A 19,317-nucleotide genomic window follows, 5' to 3' on the forward strand; every position below is an offset into this window, starting at 1 on the left:
GGCTTTGAATTGAGCTACACTGCAAAAGACATCTGCCTGTAATCAGTAGCTTTACAGCTGAGTATACTGTGTAGGATTTAACTCGGAATAAGGCTTTAGCATTGATATCTGGGGCAATTAATTCTTGTAATAGAAAGTAATGATCTGCTTAATTGAAAGCCTTGGATATGTCAATAAAATAACACACAAAATTATTGCCTTTAATCAGGCTTGCAAATTTTACTCACTCATTTGCCTGCGGTAAAATTTTGAAAAATCTTTCATTGTAAGTGCCAACACAACAACAATAAAAATTGGGTGCGAGTCCCATTTACACTGAGAGGTTTTTCATTGAAATTTACACTGATGCCCAATTGTCAGGAAGTAAAGCCTTACCAATGTGGTCTGTTAAGATGTGGAATAGTCTTTCAGTGAAAGCTCCATCACCTGAGTCCTGTAAAATTAAACTGGGCAAAGCAAGTAGAACAATCCTGCACTGACAGAGTAATTGCAGTGTGACTTGATAGTTCTTTTCTATCTCTAATTTCTAATATATGAGTTAAAACAATATTATGCTATTAGTAGAAGAAAATAAACCAGATCAGCCTTGCAGTTGCCACATCTGATGATTTCTCAAAACACAGTTGTCATTGTCCAGGGCTATCTGCACCTTTGAAGCTGCTTAGTTTTTCTGAGTACACCCCCTCTGTGTTAAAAGCTCATGTCTTTGTTTCTCAGGGTGGAGTCACACAATTTTCCTCCTCTCAGACTGGGAGCACAACACCTTGTGTACCAACAGTGATTCCTTAGCAGGCATGAATGGTTTGAGCCCTACAAGTCTTCCCTTCGGGAGTTGTGACCAGTGTTTGAACACAGTGATGGATTGGATGGGATGTTCACCCCCACACAAGGCAGAGCAGGGTAAATTAGGTGAATTCACCTGATAGGCTACACCTAAGGGAGAGCTATGGTTTGAGGGGCTGACTGATGATGGGACCCAGCTGAGAAGTAACATGCAGGGCTGGTATAAAGCCAGGAAGCTAGCAGCAGAAAAGAGCTGCAGAGGAAGTAGTCTGCAGTTTCCTTCTGGGAGAAGAGAAGTGTGTTTGGGGGTTACAGAGCTACGTAGTCTGCAGTTACTCTGTGGGAGGAGAGAGTGTGGGCTGGTTGACTCAGAGAGAGGGGAGTTAGAAGATGTAGGAAGGAGTGTAGGGGAAGAGCAACAGGGTCTGGGAGAAAGCAGAACACGGTTGGCTAAACATAGTCCCTGGTCTGGAACCTGGGTTAGTAGGTGGGCTTGGGTTCCCCTACCAGCCCTTGTGGGAAGTGGCACAGACTGGGCAGGGGAGCAGAAGATGCTCTGGGATAGTCATGTGATCAGATTTTAAAACCCCAGAAGGGAGGCACTGTAGTGAAATGGCTGGAAGCGCCAAACCATGAAGAGCAATCACCCAGAGTTGAATGGGGCAGCAGGTTGCATGAACGAGTGACAGAAAGAGCTGTTGGACCTGGAAGGAGCTAATCCCCAGAGTAACCAGGAGGAGACATCCTACCAGTGAGGGGACCCCATGACAACATAAAACAGCCTTTCCAAAGCAAAGCATAGTTTAATCTCAACAGTAAGAACAAAGAATAACAAGAGTGAAGCATTTTTAAATTTAAAAACCTGTCTATGTGCATAACTGCCTTACCTAAAGCTTATACATGTAGTGTTTGTGTTTGTCACAGGAAATGAAAGAGACAAGGTGGGTGAGGTAATATCTTTTATTGGATCAACTTTTGTCCATGATAGAGAAAAGCTTTCATATTTACACGGAGTTCTTCTTCAGGTCTGGGAAACTTAATCAGAAAGTCACAGCTAAATATAAGATGGAACAGATGGTTCAGCATAAGTAGTTAATACATATTTCATGGGACCATTCAAGATAAAGTGACCCGCTAACACCTCTCTGGTAATAGGGGGAAGCATCTGGGAGTGATTACTGATAATGGGTTATAGATTGTTGTAATAAGCTATAAATCCAATGTGTCTATTCAATCTGATTTTTAGTGTCTAGCAAAATTATGAATTTAAGTTCCCAGGCTTCTTTTTTGAAAGAGTTGTGCAGGTTTCCTTTGAGGATGAGGACTGATAGGTCAGATACAGAGTGATCACTTTGTGAGAAGTGTTCACCCACAGGTGATGTGGTGTTTTGTCTTTTATCATTTTTCTTTGAGAGTTCATCCAAGAGCATAGTGATTGTCTGGTTTTACTCACATAGTTGCTATTGGGGCATAGTGCTTAGGTAGGCCTAACTTATCTAGACTCTCCCACATCTGGTACTGGGGTTCAGTCTGCTTCACTGCAGTCTGTGTGCGTCTCCCTCCTCTAGAGACTGCTTTCCTTTATCCGCCCCCAAAATCCTTCAGCTTGGTCTACACTACAGAGTTAGATTGACATGAGCTGCCTTATGTCAACCCATCTCTGTACATTTCTACACTAAAATGTAGCTCTCACCGATGTAACTTACCCACTACACTGATTTAATAACTCCACCTCGCCGACAGGTGTAGCGCTTAAGTCAATGTAGTTAGGTTGCCGCAGTGTCGGTGTAGATGCTGCATTGCTTATGTCAACTGTGATTGCCTTTCAGAAACCATCCACAATGCCCCACCCTGGTAGTTAAATCGGTGCAAACGTTCCTGGTGAGGATATGCACCGCAGACACAAGGATGTAGTGTGGATGTGTAAAACTGATTCAATTACTGCAGTGGCTGTATGTCAACGTAACTTAGGTCAATTTAATTTGTAGTGTAGACTTGCCCCTTGTCCCCTGTGTCTCTTCACCCTGTTTAAACTGGTTTATGTGGCCCACTAGGTGGGAGTCAAGGATAGACTTCAAAGCAATTGCTTCTTGGCGTGGCCTTTTAAGGCGTATTGGTAAACAGGTGTCTGTCAGAAGTGTTTGACCAGTTTCCTGCTTACATGCAGGTGAGCTGATGCCTGAATTACCTCCTTGAAATCATATAGCAAACAATAAAATCAAACACACACTTAATATTCATAAAATATTACAGGCATCTCACATGTCCTTCACAACAGTGACTGTGACTGTGCCTTTGTTAGACGTGCATTAGATCAATATATCATTGCTCCCTGCACAGAGAGGAATACACTGATATATTAGTGATTTTTCTCTAAAAACCTTTTAAAAGAGTGCAGCTGACATCATCCACTGTTGCTCAGCTTTCCTGAGTGAAGAAATAGAAGTGGGTAATGAGTGATATTATTCTTTTTTGTTGTTGGTAGGGAAAGCCAGGCAGTGAGAACAAAAAAAAACAAAATCCCTTAATTGATGTGTTAAGTTTCCCTTGTCTTGTCTCTGGAAAGCAAAAACAGTACAATTTAACCCTGATGGTGAGATTACTCTAAATTCTGTTAGCATAATAAGATAGCTAGCATGCAAATGCTAATTGAATTACTTTCATCTTGTGAAGAGGATTTTCTGATGCTAAAAGGGTCAGACAAGGAAGAAATCTCATTTAACATGCAGTGAAGAAAAATTATATTGAGCATCTTCAAGCTATTTTCCTTTGCCTTCATTGATTTTTTTCTTTTAATTAGCATCTCTGCTTATATCCATTCCAAAGCTTGCACACGCTCTCTAATAACCATAGCTCTGCTTTTGATATTCAGCACTGTGTGTCTTATATTTACAGCTCATAATCAAGAAAAGGAGTTAGGTGGAGTAATGGGTTTTACTGCATAGCCTGTTAGGATTGTTTCTTATTTGTTAAGCAATGACAGTGTGCTTTACACTCTAGGACACAGCCTAAGCAGGGACCGCTGTGTCTTATAAAGTGTTTAAAATCTAAGGCCCAATCAGTCAGGCTGATCCATGAGCCTGTATTGAACCCTGTTCAGGGTATGTATTCACAGCAGGTGATAGTGTGAATGCAGCTCAGGTGCACACACTAGCTTCAGTCAAGCCAGCAGAGGTGAAAAAAGCAGTGTTGCCATGGTGGCAAGGAGCTACCAAGTAGAGTGCATACCCAGATTCCTGTGGTTGCTAACCTGTGCCGAACCTTATGTGGCCACACATTACTATTGTTACCTGCGCCAACTAGATTAAAGATAACACACAAGTATGCCTGCCCGTACTACACGCACACATACATTTGCACTATAAACATACCCTCAGTGAGGCTCAGCTTGAGCATAAGGTTCTGACTCCACTAGTCCGCTTGCAAGACCAGGGCCTAAGCCCCTGACTGTGCCAAGGAATCTGTATGAGCACATGGCTGCACTGGTACAGAGTCCCATAAACCTCAGCAGAACTCCATGTGGGTGTAAGAGTCTGCCTATGCAGAGCTCAGGCTTTCCACTGAACTAAGGTGAAAGTTCTGAGTGACTGGAAGGGAAAGATTAGGAAATGCTTATGCAGTGTTAACTACAGCAGTCACTGCTCCTCCTGCTCTAATACACACGTATATAGACCCAGAATTAATACAATATCCTGGGTCAGATATTTACTCTTTCACTGGTGCAAAATACAATTGCAGCCATTTCAAGCCAGCTGCAGAGGAGCCCTCCAGCACAAGGAAATCCTCAGCTGGCAGAAAGCTGCTGTAGCCAGCTTTGTGCCATTCTTTCCCCCTCCACTCTCAGCACAGACATGTGGCAGATGTGGGGAGCAGGAGTGGAGCACACACATTGACCAATTTAGGTTGTCCAAAATCCTAATTAAGTGCCAGTAAAAGCCTTCTAGTGACCACGCCATTATGCATTTTATATGCAGATGTTGCGGCTTTAGAAATGCTTCAGAGGGGGTTTGAACATTTTATTGGAACTAGTTTTGGCATCTGCCTTGTGTAAAATGAGTCCAGTTTTAACCACTACACCCCTATCCCACACACAGTCCCTTCACCTGCCTTTCCCTGAGGGTGGTTGCTGAGATCCATCACAAGTACCTCTTAAGAATCTCTGGTTCTCCTCCTGCTCCTCCACATCCAGCCCACATCTTTTTAGGACATATCAATTTATAAAGTAGGCATAGGGGAAGTAGCTTCTAGGATGAGACTTCGCCAGGATTCAGCCTGTATCAAATTTGCACAGGTAACATTATGAATCCTTTTAAATGAGAGACCTTCTCCAAGATAATCTCAAAAGACCCTCAGTTACAGTGGATGCGCCTTTAATTCATGTCTGCTGTTATTAAATATTCTTAAACATGTCTGCTGAAAATGACCTTCTTACAAGTAATTGAGAGGTGGGGGGAGCAGTTGGATAGATTGTCTCTCCCCTAGCCAGTATTCAGAATGCCATCATTCTGTACTTTAAAAGATTGCTCATGGAAGACTGACAGTTAGGAACATAAGAATGGCTACACTGGGTCAGACCAAAGGTCCATCTAGCCCAGTATCCTATCTTCCTACAGCGGTCAATGACAGGTTCCCCAGAGGAAATGAACATGTAATCAAGTGATCCGTTCCCTGTCGCTCATTCCCAGCTTCTGGCAAACAGAGGCTAGGCACACCATCCCTGCCCATCCTGGCTAATAGCCATTGATGGATCTATCCTCCATGAATGTATCTAGTTCTTTTTTGAACCCTGTTATAGTCTTGGCCTTTACAACATCCTCTGGCAAAGAGTTCCACAGGTTGACTGTGAGTTGGGTGAAGAAATGCTTCCTTTTGTTTGTTTAAAACCTGCTGCCTATTAATTTCATTTGGTGACCCCTAGTTCTTGTGTTATGAGAAGGAGTAAATAACACTTCCTTATTTACTTTCTCCACACCAGTCATGATTTTACAGACCTCTATCATATCCCCCCATTAGTTGTCTCTTTTCCAAGCTGAAAAGTTCCCGTCTTATTCACCTCTCCTCACATGGCAGCCGTTCCATATCCCTAATCAGTTTTGTTGCCCTTTTCTGAACCTTTTCCAATTCCAATAAATCTTTTTTTGAGATGGGATGATCACATCTCCACACAGTATTCAAGATGTGGTGTATCATGGATTTATGTAGAGGCAGTGTGATATTTTCTGTCTTATTATCTGTCCCTTTCTTAATGATTCCCAACATTCTGTTCATTTTTTGACTGCCGTTGCATATTGAGTGGATGATTTCAGAGAACTATCCACAATGACGCCAAGATCTTTCTTGAATGGCAACAGCTAATTTAAATCCCATCATTTTATACGTGTTGTTGGGGATTGTTTTCCCATGTGCATTACTTTGTATTTATTAACATTGAGTTTCATCTGCCATTTTGTTGCCCAGTCACCCAGTTTTGTGAGATCCTTTTGTAACTCTTCTCAGTCTGCCTGGGACTTAACTGTCTTGACTAGTTTTGTATCATTTGCAAATTTTGCCACCTCACTGTTTACTCCTTTTTCCAGATCGTTTATGAATATATTGAATAGGACTGGTCCCCTAGGGGATCCCACTTTTTACTTCTCTCCATTCTGAAAACTGACCGTTTATTCCAACCCTTTATTTCCTATCTTTTAACCAGTCACCAATCCATGAGAGGACCTTCCCTCTTATCTCATGACAGCTTAATTTGCTTAAGAGCCTTTGGTGTGGGACCTTGTCAAAGGCTTTCTGAAAATCTAAGTACAGTATATCCACTGGATCCCCTGTGTCCATATACTTGTTGACCCCCTCAAAGATTTCTAACAGTTTTCTTATTGTCTGTGCATGATGCAATTTTTTTAATGAATTCAGACTAGGGGGGAGACAAGATGCATTCCAACTTTGTATCAGTGCTCTCCGTATTCTAGAACTGGCTAGTTCAATACAACAGTTAAGTGATTATGCAGTACAGGTGGCTAATGAGGGTCACATGTATAGTATTACCATTTGCTTGTTAACTGTCCAGTTCTTAGACCTTCACCAGTAATTGTACAAACTGTGTGTATATATATATATGTACATATTTATTTACTTTTCATGTTTCTTAGGTGCCTATGTGCCAGAAGGGTTGATGATATCTTGTACATGGGACTATGTAACCTATTCCCCAGCAAACAGAAGTTACACCATGATGTTATGTTGCTGTGTGTTTTTCATTCCCCTGGTTATAATATTCCATTGCTATTTATTCATGTTTCTGGCCATAAGAAGTACTGGCAGGTAAGCAGGGTAGCAAGAGTAGTTAAATCTCTTGTCTTCTTGCTGTAAAGCATACTTTAAAGCTCCTGGCTGAAAATCAAGCTGGGCGGTAGATATATTAATGATGCTGTTTACACTGAATCTGTATTCTCCTTTGATGTCCTACAGAATTACAATATAGAGAACTCCCTGCTTACATGCTCCAGATAGACAGTCAGGTTAGATAAATAGAAGCAGAAATGCTATTTTCTCAGATTGAGCTATTTTTCATTTTCTTCAGTGTTTGGGTTCATCATCTAAGCCCCCCAGGAGATTATGACAATGTATAAACCTGTTATACAGCAAAATGGGCATCGCCTGAATTTGGCACACTCCACAGACATTAAAGTCCTTATGCCTCAAGAGTTTCATTTATTGTAGACATTCCAGAGATTGCAGCTTTTACAGCTGAACTCAGGGAGATGAGACAGGCCAATGCACACACATACCTATCTGTGCATGTATTTGACCAAATTTCATGCAAATGTACGGGCAGGTACAAATTGTTTTGCACATGAGTCTCAGCCTTTTCTTGTCAAGATTTGAACTAAAAATTTAACCTGATCAGAGATCAAAAAGGGAACACTCTCTATTGTTTTTCCTCTCAATATGTACATGTTACTCATTCAGGACCTAATATAAATCCAGTTGAAGTCAATCAGAATATTTCCCCTGATCTGAATGGGATCAAGCCCTGTTGCTCTGTTTCAGCAAAGTAACTAATCACACGCCTAAATTTTAAACACATGTTTAATCCCTATTGACTACAGTGAGGCTTGAGCACATGGTTAAGAAGCTTTGCTGAACAGGGATGGACTCGCATAGCTGCTTACAGTTAAGTACTTGCTTATGTGCTTTTCCGAATGGGGGCTTGCGAATGCTCTCTGCAATTGCAAATTTGATAACAAGGAATGGTAACATGGTCCTTAAAGCAATATCACTACATATGAGCATTCAGGATGGCTGCTGCAAGAATTGAATATGTATTCTACTTGCTAACAGTGTCTCTTCTGTAGGCTTCTTTCATAGTGCATCTATTTGTGTATTATCATTTTATGGAAGCAGCTCATCACGCTGCTGATTTGCATAGTGGTCTTCCTTTTTAAGTAAATCTTCACTAAGATTTGTTTATTTTTATGCTAAATCCTGTCAGACCAGTTTACTATAAATTGCAGGATATTAGCTGATTTTGCTGGCATAAAAAAGTGAGGATGGTATCTGAAGAATCCCCGCACAATAGCTGTGAGATTTTCTTCAGGCTTGTACTAATGATTCCTTCAGAATATCTGCAGCTAAACCACAATCTCCAAAAATTATCTCCAGGCAAAAAGAATGTCATCTCTCATTGGCTCAAATACCATTGTCCGATGGATAAACCTGCAGGAGTGTAAAATAGCCTCCTTAAACTTAATGTGCCAGGTTCACCAGCACTCTTGCTTTGCAAAGTAGCCAGCCTACAATACCAATATACTTGGCTCAGTGAGTAGGAATCTGTTGAGTTCATTTGACATCATCTCCTCAAGAGACCAGGAGGCGTAAGTGGAAGTATGGAAGTGGCAAGGAGTGCTGCCCTTGTGAGGAGTGAATTCATGCGTAATACATCTAGTAATACAGAGATGAGATCAGCCTTGATGACAGCTCTGCTTTCTGACCTCCCACCCAACCCTGGCAGAATGGCTCCTCAAGGAAATGAACTACCATTAAGCAACCCCCTTGTGCCTCTGGCACTGTCGCAGAGGGCAAGGAGTGGGATTTCCTACTCATTCACTACTGGAGATCTGTCTGGTTCCAAAAGGACCATGCCACTCCCCAGCTGTGTCAGCCCCATCCCTCAGAACTGCAGAGGCCCATCTGAGCTGTTCTTGAGGACGAAGAGTGAGCATGTCGCAGAGGCAGTGTCTCTCTTCCTGCTTACTCCTCTTGGCTGTATTGAAGCCATTTTGCATGTTTACTCCCCTTTGCAGGGTGTTGCAGAGTAGGATCTTTATCCTTAAGATATTAAATAACTGAGTATATTTGGGCAGGGAAAGATAAAGTGTGTGTTCCATTTTATTTATTGCTAATAATGCATTGTGCATCTTGCACCAAACATTTTCTTACACTGGGTGACTTCCTTTGTTGTTCTTCTCACAGGGATGTTCAGAAGCTAGGGTCCTATGGTCATAAATCCTACCTTTCGCATTCCATGAAGAATGAATGGAAGCTGGCAAAAATTGCCTTTGTGGTCATCGTTGTGTTTGTCTTGTCTTGGTCTCCATATGCTTGTGTCACGATGATTGCATGGGCGGGGTAAGTAGAAATCTGGTGACCCTTAGTCAAGATAAGTTAGTAATGAGGAGCAAGGGATCTAGCCTGGGATATTTCACAGAAATCTGACTCCTCCTTGGATTGTAAATGAGATTTAACTGTACTCAGTGTTGTCACCCATAAGGAGTGTATCTTCCTGTTAAAATAGACACCAGATTAGAGGTGATGTATCATTCCTAGAGATAGCCCTTTGGATAAAAGAGAACAAGATTAGCTAGTGTCTATTTCATTTCTTACATGAAACTTTGTGTGTGGTGTTTTTTTTTTTTGAGCAGATTTTTGTTTTCACTTCCTTCATGCTGCTTTTTTATGTGTGTACTCTGATTTTATGCAGAGTAATCCTAGGCATCTCAGCGGATGATCACTCTCCTCATATCTGACTTCTCAAGAATCCTCCTCCTCAAGACAGTGACTAGTAGAGTGAGAGTCCAGGCTTTTTTTTCCCAACTTTTTAAATTCAGAGCTCATGTCCTCCTCCCCTTCCCAGCTCTCCCCTCTAGGGGGACCTCTTCTCCTGTTGATGCACATTCAACTTCACTGATATTAGATGAATGGATATTAGACTCCTCCTAGCAGCTGGGAGAGTTTGAGGCAAAAACAGCTAAAGCTGATCTCAGCCCACTTCCCCTTTTTCACTCTCCTCCCTTTCTTTTTGGACACTGGAATTTCAGTCTTCTTGATGCCTTTTGGTGTGCAGAATGAAACTGATACAATGGGGTGGCAATATGAGATTTTCATTCTGAATCTGCTTTTGTTATTACCATTCCATATCTACCTTGTTCTCCACACTAATAATCTCTCCTCCTGCTTCTGACTAGCAGAGCCACAGAGAAAGAAGCGATTGTATTTGTTCTGGCTGCTTGTCAATCTTAGAAACAGAAAAGTCATTGGTTGATGGCCATTCAGCTTCTGCAAGTAAATGTAACCAGTATGGCACCAAATCATAGTGGTCTTAGTCTCAGCAAGGAACGCACTGAAACAAATTAACTTTTCATAGCTATTTGTTGTCAGAGGACATAATCAATCAAGAAAGAGTAGTATGTTTTGGTAATTTAGTTAACACATATCCATTAAAATACCTTTGTGTTTTGTTTTTGTTTAATTTTAGCCATGGCAACACACTAACTCCATATTCTAAATCTGTGCCAGCTGTTATCGCCAAAGCTTCTGCAATCTACAATCCTATCATTTATGCAATAATTCACCCAAGATACAGGTACAGTGAACACATTACAATTGTCTGTCAGTACACATGCAAAAGTATACATTAATAATAATTCCTTCTATTGAGGGCACTTCACTGCAGGAGTAAGTAGCCACAGCGCCATTGAAATCAATAGATCTATGCCCCCCTTTTGTCAGTGGTGTATATGGCCCAATATCTGTAAAATATGGGCCACAGGATAAAGAAGTTATTGCAATTGCACAATGTTCCCTTTTATCTTTTTCCATCCATGTGTGGTATGAATTTTGTTATGTACACCAATATCAAGGTAATGTGCAGATGTCCCTGCCCCCTCCTGCACTTCTTACCCTGCACTGTGCCCCCTTCACCCATAACCCCTGCATCTCCTTCCTGCACCCACAGATGCAGCAGCTGGCATTGGTTCCCCCTGTCATGTCACCCCAGCTCAGTGGAGACTGCATACACGGGTGGGGGAGGAGGAGGGGGAATGGATGGTCACTATACTCCCTCAATCCCTCCCCCCTCCTCTATCACCTACATAATGTTCTCGGCTCTATGGGACACCCCAACATCAGCCCTCCCCTCTCTCCCCCCCATCCCCCAGCACACAGGAGAAATGCTCCCAGCGTGGCCGGGGAAGGAGGGGGACAGGAACAGGAGGAGGGGCACCCCTGCTCCAGAGAAGTCACCTGGCTCGGCTGGTCCTCCGTCAGCCCAGCTGGCTCTCAGCAGGTCAGGTGGGACTCAGGCAAACCCCGCACATGGCGCCCTCTTTGGCGGGCCACCTGGGGCCCTGCCCGGCCCCACGCAGCTGTAATAATCAAGTGCATGGCACTTGGTGGCACGTTGCACAGCCGCATAGCTTGGAGGAAAAACTGATTACAGGCCCAGGTTGTGCATATGACAAATGAGAACTTTTGAGTCCCAGGGTTAGTACTTCACACTGAATTTGCTTGGAAAATACGGGTATTATTTTGTTGTTGTATCTTTTAAAATAAATCTTACGTGGAGAATTTTCTGAATGGGGATGGACTATTTGCGCTGTGCCATCTTGCTTTTTGAAATCCCAGTATACCCAAGTGCAGTAAATCTGCTGTGTGATTGTTGTGCATTGTTTCCTGATTTATTTCTTTTTCTCCTAAATCTGGTCTTTGATTTATAAATGGTAGAAACACTGCTGTTCCAACCAGTCAGAATCTAGAAAGATGCATAATAGGTGATTTTTAAAATACTGAAAATCCTTTAGCAGTCTGAAAGGAGTCTGTTCCACAAAAGCACTGCCTCATCTTATATAAGACAAAATATATCAAAAGGCTGGGGCCTTCCAGTGGTATAGTCTCAAAAGATATTAGAAAGCACTAAATCACTGGGTGGGCGAGTGAGGTGTCCAGCTGAATGGTGTCAAACTAGCACATACTTACATTGCATTTCCCAGCAGCAGCTTAAGCCTTAGACTTTCTTTAAATCAAACGCTTTGTTGAGAGTTGCCATGAAATTTCATTCCAGGTATACCGCTGGCCTTAAGGATGGCACAGGTCCTAGGACACCCACTATGGCTGGTTTTCATTAATGATTATGTTGGATATTGTATAATTATTTCAGCTAACAGTGGGAAAGCTCGCTGGATGATGGTCACTTAAGTTTTGCCTACTACAAACAGATATAGTCAAGATCAAGCACTAGCCCAAATTCAGCACTTTCAAAGGTATTTAGCCTGTGTTATATCCACCAACACAAGATTTATCTCCATGGCTAAAAGAAGAGGGCCATGAAAACTGAAAACAAACCCTAAATTGGAATAGGATTGCAATAATATTTTTTTTTTTACCAAATTGGGATGTGGAAAGCAGAAGATTCCATTTATATTTTTCTCCTCACTATTCTTTTCTGTTTTGTTTTCTAACTTGGTAGGAAAAAGTCCAGGGGTGGTTTCCTCCTGTAAAAATTCTAAAATGTTTGATTTCCAAGAATCCTGTGAAAACACTTCTTTTTCACACAAGTTTGTTTCCAAATACCCATTTTCAACAGAAAATATGTGACTTTTTAGAAGGAGAATTTCTTCTAACCATAATTGTTTTTCAATATTTCACATGACTCACCAACAATTCTTTCAAGGAGTATCTCTTGCAAAGCGGCTGTATATTTAATAGTAAGCCTTTGAACAAAGTAAATGTGTGAGATGATGGTAAATATATAAAGAATTGTACCACTAGATGGCAGTGTAAATTATCTATAAGATGTTATTGTTGTAGGGGGGAAATTGCAACATTGTCTCATTTGGAACTCTGATTTTTCCCACAGTTGAAGGCTGGGAAAACCCAGATAGCTAATTACTTTGAATATCTTGTATGTAATTAATACAGATATTGGAAGAAAAGATTGATAGAAAAATGAGAAAATATTTTTCTGAAAATGTTTGCCACTCCAAATAAGACAATTTTGCACCCCCAAAATGTTGAGTTCCTGCTTAATTTCAGAAGACTGTCAAATGTCTCGAACGTACAGTAAAAATGTTTTTATACCATTTTACATCTTAACTGGTGTTCACTAGAGGTGACTAGCCCTTCTGCACTCATTTCTCTGCCTATGGGAACCGAACTATTGAAAGCCTGGGGAAGAGAGAAATACACAGAGGGGGGATCTATCTCCTGCAGGAAAAATGACTATTAAAAATAAAGAGCTAGTGAAGAATCAAAAATTTCCAACATCTTTTTGGAGTGGCATCTACCCAGACTGCTTATAGGTGATATGTCAGACTTCCCTATCTACTTTCAAAAGTCACCAGCCTCCAGTGGTTTGCGGAAATAGAGGGAAGTATAGTATGAAGCTGGAATTTCTGACCCAAAGGTATTTTTTTCCTTGATTCCATATTTATATTTTATGTTTGGAAAGAGTTAAATGACTGTTTCCTAAATAAGTACTATACTGTAGGAACTGCTTCTGAGAGTCTTTGTACATTGAGTAGAATTCCTGAACCAAAACATTATGGGGCAGGGTCTTTTCAAAAGTGCTCAGCATTGGCTTAATTTTATTCTTGTTGAAGATAATGGAAATGTCCCATTTATTTAAATAGGAGCAAAGTTAGGTCACCACTGAGCACTTTTAAAAATCCCATCCCTTCTTTCCCATCTGTATTTCCATGACTACTGACACCAGAAGTATTCATGAAATCATTGTGAAAGCACTTTATGGGTCTGAGAATCATCTAGCCAGAGAGTAGAAGCAATATTATGTCACTTAGGAGAATAAATCATGCAGACCAAATAGTAAGTTACAAATAGTGAATAAGTAGACACAATGAATAGTTTGCAAGCAGTTCTTTGGTGGAAATATATTTGCCTATATCATTCCCCAATAAGTCTGACTAATGAGCAAATATTCCAAGATCAAAGTCTGTTTATGGATAATTCACAAATGGTGAAATGGATTGGATTGATCAAATCATCCATCCAACTCTAAAAATCACAAAGATGAGACATTTTGTTCAGTTTTTGACTATGAACAAAACAAAACAATTTTGTCTTTGATCTTCTGACTAGAGTAAAACTAACTTTTCCCTTTTGACTTTGATAGGTTTGGATGTACACATGAGTCAGAGAGTTCAGGAATAGTGAACTAAAGAGTTCACACACACTTCAAAATGATGGTATGATGCTCACAGTGCAGGATGTTTCCTTGGTGCTGAGAATTGCTGGTGGGAGTGGGATGAATTTAAAAAAGAAATCAAAGAAATGAAACACACCTATTTACGATATATTTTTACTGTAAGCCCAAAAAATGCCTGCATAGAATAGAGAAAATAGTGCTGACTTCAACTACAGTCATACCAACGTCAGGAATTTCTTTAATAATCATGGCATGTAGGTTCTTTTTAGCCTTGCTGAGGTCCAGTAAATCCTGTGGAAGTTCATTAGTTGGACTGATCAGGTGTTTATTCCTAGAACTTTTAAACTGCAGATACCTGCTGAAAAGGCAATATCTGAACACTGACTTACTCATTATTGGATTACCAGGAGTTCAATCAATTTCAAATGATGGTTTGTATCCATAATTATCTTGCTGTTAAATCAGGATCTCAATATTACAACTGGTCAAAATTTTTCAAATTTTAAGATTGTTGTCCGTTTTTTGTTTGAAGTGTCAATGAAAAAACTTAAAATTTGTTTTGCAAAATGTTTTTCATTTTTTAACCAGCTTCACTTGAGATGTGAACAGCTACGTTTCCTAATACATCTCATCATTTTTCTCTATGCCAGTACAATAATCTATAGTATGACTTCAAAGAACTAGACTTGAAGTTTGAATGTTCATTCTGATGGCCTGGAATAAACCATCTCTCCATGATAGAGATCACTGGAAATAACAATTTTTTTTTGAAAACCACGAAATATGGAAAAAACTACACAAAGCTAAACAAATATTATTTAATAAAAAAGAGTTTTTGCATTCATTCCATTTTAGAATTATTTCTGTTACTTTCACTGTGATTTGGAGGGATTTTTTTAAATGATTCATTCATTCATTCATTCAAAGCAAATGACAAAATTTTTCCTTTCTGTGTTTGTGAATCTTTGTCAAGCAGATCACAATTTTCTCAAATGGATTTGTTCAAAATTATTCACCAAATAACTTCCATGAAGAAGTTTTGGTTTATAGCTTATTCTCAGGTAGTTCTTTGCGAGTACTCAATATATGAAATTTGATTACTTTCTTTTATTTCAATTTATAATAAAATCATCATCCCTTAAGTACCCATCACAAGCTGTATCCATTTTAAATTTTAAAATGTAAATTATGAAAGCACACTTCAAAATCCATGTTAGCTTCAATGTCCCACTCTAATCACCTCCAGAAGACCAACATAATTATAAATCTTGTTCCTCAATCCACCTGTTCCTCACGTCTCAGGAAAAAGCTTGGTTTTTCAGTGTGTCCCGATGGCAGTTGAAGAAAGAAGAATGGCACAGGAGGTCTCCCAGGTAATTTGGTCCTAAGCCATTCAGGTCTTTTGAAGGTTACAATAGACCTTAAATTCTTCCTGGAAATTCACAGGCAGCTAGTGCAGTTCATGTAGCTCCAGTGTTTAATAAGCAGGTTGCCACCAGCTTTAGTTACTGAATAGTGATGGGAGAGTTCATTACAACATCTAGTCCCAGTGTGACAATGGCATGAATGATGGTAGGAAAGAAGTGGTTGCACTTCTCTTCCTAGTTGCAGGCAGAAAACAGTACTCTTGGCCACAGGTCCTATGAGACAATTCAGCAGCTACCTGGGGTCCAAGAAAACATCTCAACCATGAACATGTATCACAGTCACTGGTTGCATTCGCTCAGCTACCAATAAAACTGTTGCTAATTCTTCCAGTTATTTCCTCCACCCAATCAGCATTACTTCTGTCTTACCTGGATTAAGGCCTTGATCTTGCAATGAGCTCTACAGGGGCAGGTCCCTGCATTCACTCAGTGCTACTGAAGTCAGTGCGGGGCTCTGCAATTGCATAGGCAGGACTTGTTGCAAGAACAGAATCTAAGACTCAGCCAGCTAGCACTCATTCAGGCCCAAATCTCCTGTAGACATTAAGGCATCCATTCCATTGATCCAGCCAGGTCAGAGATGGTGCAGACATAGCTCTGGGGGGGTCCTCAGACTACTGATGTACTGCAGTCTGTCTTGGATTCCCAGATCATATGGTACATTTTTGTTGCTTATTCATGTGAGAGTATCTTTCAGAATCAGATTTCTGAGGCCTATGTACACGTTTACAAATGTAGTATCTTCTTGAATATTGGAGTATTTGCTAAAAATTCACTATTTCCTCACACAATCCTGCAAGCAAAGTTGTTCACTGTTAAACTTACAGGAAATGGGCAGTGGGAACAAGGGATCAAACATAGTCAAACAAATATGTTTAAAAAGTTGAATTAATGTTCAAGCGATTTTTTGTTGTCGATGCAATATTCACGCAGCTCTAACGTGCTTCTAGAGCTTAATATATGTCTTAGCTTCCTTCACTGATAATGTGATTCACCAGTGCACAGAGCAATAGTGGTTGTCCATTGTATGTGTGGCTTGTCCTATCTTATTCCTGGTCTTTGTACATTTCTGTCTGTAGCAATATTTGCTGGTATTTTGTTGATTGTGCTAGAATTAATCTGGAGTGATATGAGGTTTTAGATTTATTATGCCAAGTACAAAGGCATTGGGCCACATTCTCTGCCCTTGTACCATCTGCTTTGCACAACACAGGCAGCCTCGAGGAGCTGGAATCTAGACATCACTAACCAGCTGAGAATTCCCTCCGCAAGGGAGAACAGTCAATTCACTTCAAGTCAACATGCCTGGCTCCTGTGCCAACTGACCACCCCATCCCGGGGAGTGGGGGTTGTTGGGCGAAGGACCAGAGGCTTTGCCTATTCTCATCTGCCAGTTTTCAACTGGCATATGGTCCCTTGTGGAGCGTAGCCAACTGGCATGGATTAGTGGAGCCCCCTAGGCTGCTCTAATTCATGCTGGGGCTGGGCCAGCACAAGATCAGCCCAAAAACTCAGGGAGCCATAACTGTTACTTAAGGCCTGTCTACATGCTGCAGCAATGTGCATGAGAGGGGTGGGAATTCTGAAGCACGCCAGTGTGTTGCACACAAGGGTATGGCTACACTGCAATAAAGACATTCAGCAGGGCTGCAGTTGGCCTGGGTCAGCTAACTCTGGGCTCATGCTGATGGGCTATAAACTTGCAATGTAGATGTGCAGGTTCAGGGATCGGGGCACAGGGTCTTGCCCCACTCCACCCGCCTGCCTGGCACTCCTGCAGGGGTTGGGGCGCAGGGGCTTGCCCCACTCCGCCCACCCACCCGGCAGTCCTGCCGGCTCCACTCCCCAACAGGAGTGCTGGGCTCCTGCACCCCACCCCAATTTCCCCTGCAGGAGCACCAGAGAATGGAAGAGGGGCCAGTTACTCTGTCCCAGGGCCCCACAAATCCATAATCCGACACTGTCTCGTGTGCCATGCTGTGTAGACAGGCTCTTAGATTGCTACTAAACGTTGTGCAGATTGTAAATGCTTGCAGATTGTAAGCATCTTTTTGTTCTGTGTTTGTACGTTGCCTATCATATTAAGGTCCTAGTCTGTGACTGAGGCTCCTAGACACTACCATGATACAAATAAATAATCATCGGCTCCCCAATGCTGCTCCCATTCTCCTGTGCGCAGAACAGATCTCATCACAGGAGAGAATCTGACCCATTATGGTTAAATCGCTTTGTATGTTTGCAGTATTAATCCTTTATTTGCAATCAAATTAACTACTAATTGTTTTTTAAGTTGAATATATTACTAAAAATTCATTGTATTTTCAATTCTCACTATTCATCCACGCATCCTTGCAATGGATCTTTAGGTTTAAAGCCGCTGAATCCACGTGATGTCTTTCCTTTTGTCTTGTTAACAGTTCACATTAGCCCTAACAAGCTACTTCCAAGTAATCTTTAACCTTTATAAAAAAAAAAAAAAAGCTATACTGAGATTACCGAAAGAGAGAGAACTTCTGTCAGACCATTTTCCAAACAGTGCTGCTAGTATTTGTGGTGTTATGCAGCTTGTAACTTTTACTTTCCTGTTGCCCTTCAGGAAAACCATTCGCAGTGCTGTACCCTGCTTGCGATTTTTCATACGGATATCAAAGAGCGATCTCTCATCAGGTTCTATAAATGAATCATCATTCAGGTCCTCTGTCTCCAGTCGTCGCTCCTTTGCCTCCAGGAACAAAAGTAGTTGTGTTTCATCAGTTTCCACTGGAGAAGCAGTAAGTCTGTCTTATTTCCATGGAGGAAATTGGGTATAAAACTTGCCGGTCTGAAACAAGTCAGGTCCCCAGTTAATTCTCTAAAAATGTGTCCAAAGTCATACTTTTGCATCAGTTTCTGAAAGCCTTGGAAGAATAAAGTTGTTTCTGTATAGGAGATTAACTGTCTGTGGTTCAGGAATATTATCGTTTGGTTTATTTATCTGACTTTTACCATGCATTCCAATGTGGTTGTTCTGTAGAAGTGGAATCTTGGGTGTCGTAGCAGCTGGTGGTCTGCCTGGAGTATACCTATGAAAAATCATGCACATTAAATTCACGTTAATTTTACAAAAATGTATTTTTTTAGTTAAATTATGAAAATTGCGTACTCAGTCTTTTCTCTCTTTATGTGTCAGGTAGAATTCAGAGCCCAGGCCTTGTAGGCTTCATATCAGTAGGACCAGACAGAACAGTACTAAAAATAAAGAGTTCCCTTTGGGGAATCTCACGTCCCCCAGACTGACCTCTTAGCATTCCCTTCAACTCCTGAAAAGTCAGCCTCTTGTGCATTGACACTGTGCCTATTAGGGCATTACTTAGCATATCAGTGGTTTGCATAAGGGATGCATTCAGCCAGTGCTAGCCTTCTCTGGGGACCTACCGTATTCAGCTCTTTCACACTGTGCTGAACCAGCATAAGAAAGTTCACTCAGCTCAGACTATCATCCAGAACATTTACAAAGATAATAATCACTGTGACAGGTTGAACTAAGAGTAAGTTAGGTTTTTACCCCTGGACTGTCCTTTGGGCTGGAAGCCAACAGTCTAGTCAAGGATAAGGACTCAAGGTTGTGACGTGTGTCCCTTGCAAGCTGTTTATTTCAGGGTACTAATATCAGAGTCAAAATGACATGACCAAGTAGCC

The 19,317-nt window shown here is 41.1% G+C and overlaps 1 protein-coding gene across 5 annotated transcripts in view; it reads left to right on the forward strand.

The window, feature by feature from the left end:
• Positions 1 to 19,317, forward strand: part of LOC119855279 (melanopsin-like) — a 72,049-nt gene that overhangs the window by 39,355 nt on the left and 13,377 nt on the right. For all 5 annotated transcript variants that reach the window (XR_006280592.1, XM_043512619.1, XM_038401031.2 and 2 more), the window contains 4 exons: positions 6,924 to 7,095; positions 9,247 to 9,402; positions 10,529 to 10,636; positions 18,236 to 18,410. Coding sequence is in view for 4 of the 5 variants with exons in the window: in XM_043512619.1 (XP_043368554.1) it covers positions 6,924 to 7,095; positions 9,247 to 9,402; positions 10,529 to 10,636; positions 18,236 to 18,410 (611 nt within the window). In the remaining variant the exon portion in view is untranslated. The remainder of the gene's footprint in view (positions 1 to 6,923; positions 7,096 to 9,246; positions 9,403 to 10,528; positions 10,637 to 18,235; positions 18,411 to 19,317) is intronic.

The sequence above is a fragment of the Dermochelys coriacea genome, chromosome 4, assembly GCF_009764565.3.
Source record: "Dermochelys coriacea isolate rDerCor1 chromosome 4, rDerCor1.pri.v4, whole genome shotgun sequence".
Classification (NCBI taxonomy): domain Eukaryota; kingdom Metazoa; phylum Chordata; order Testudines; family Dermochelyidae; genus Dermochelys; species Dermochelys coriacea.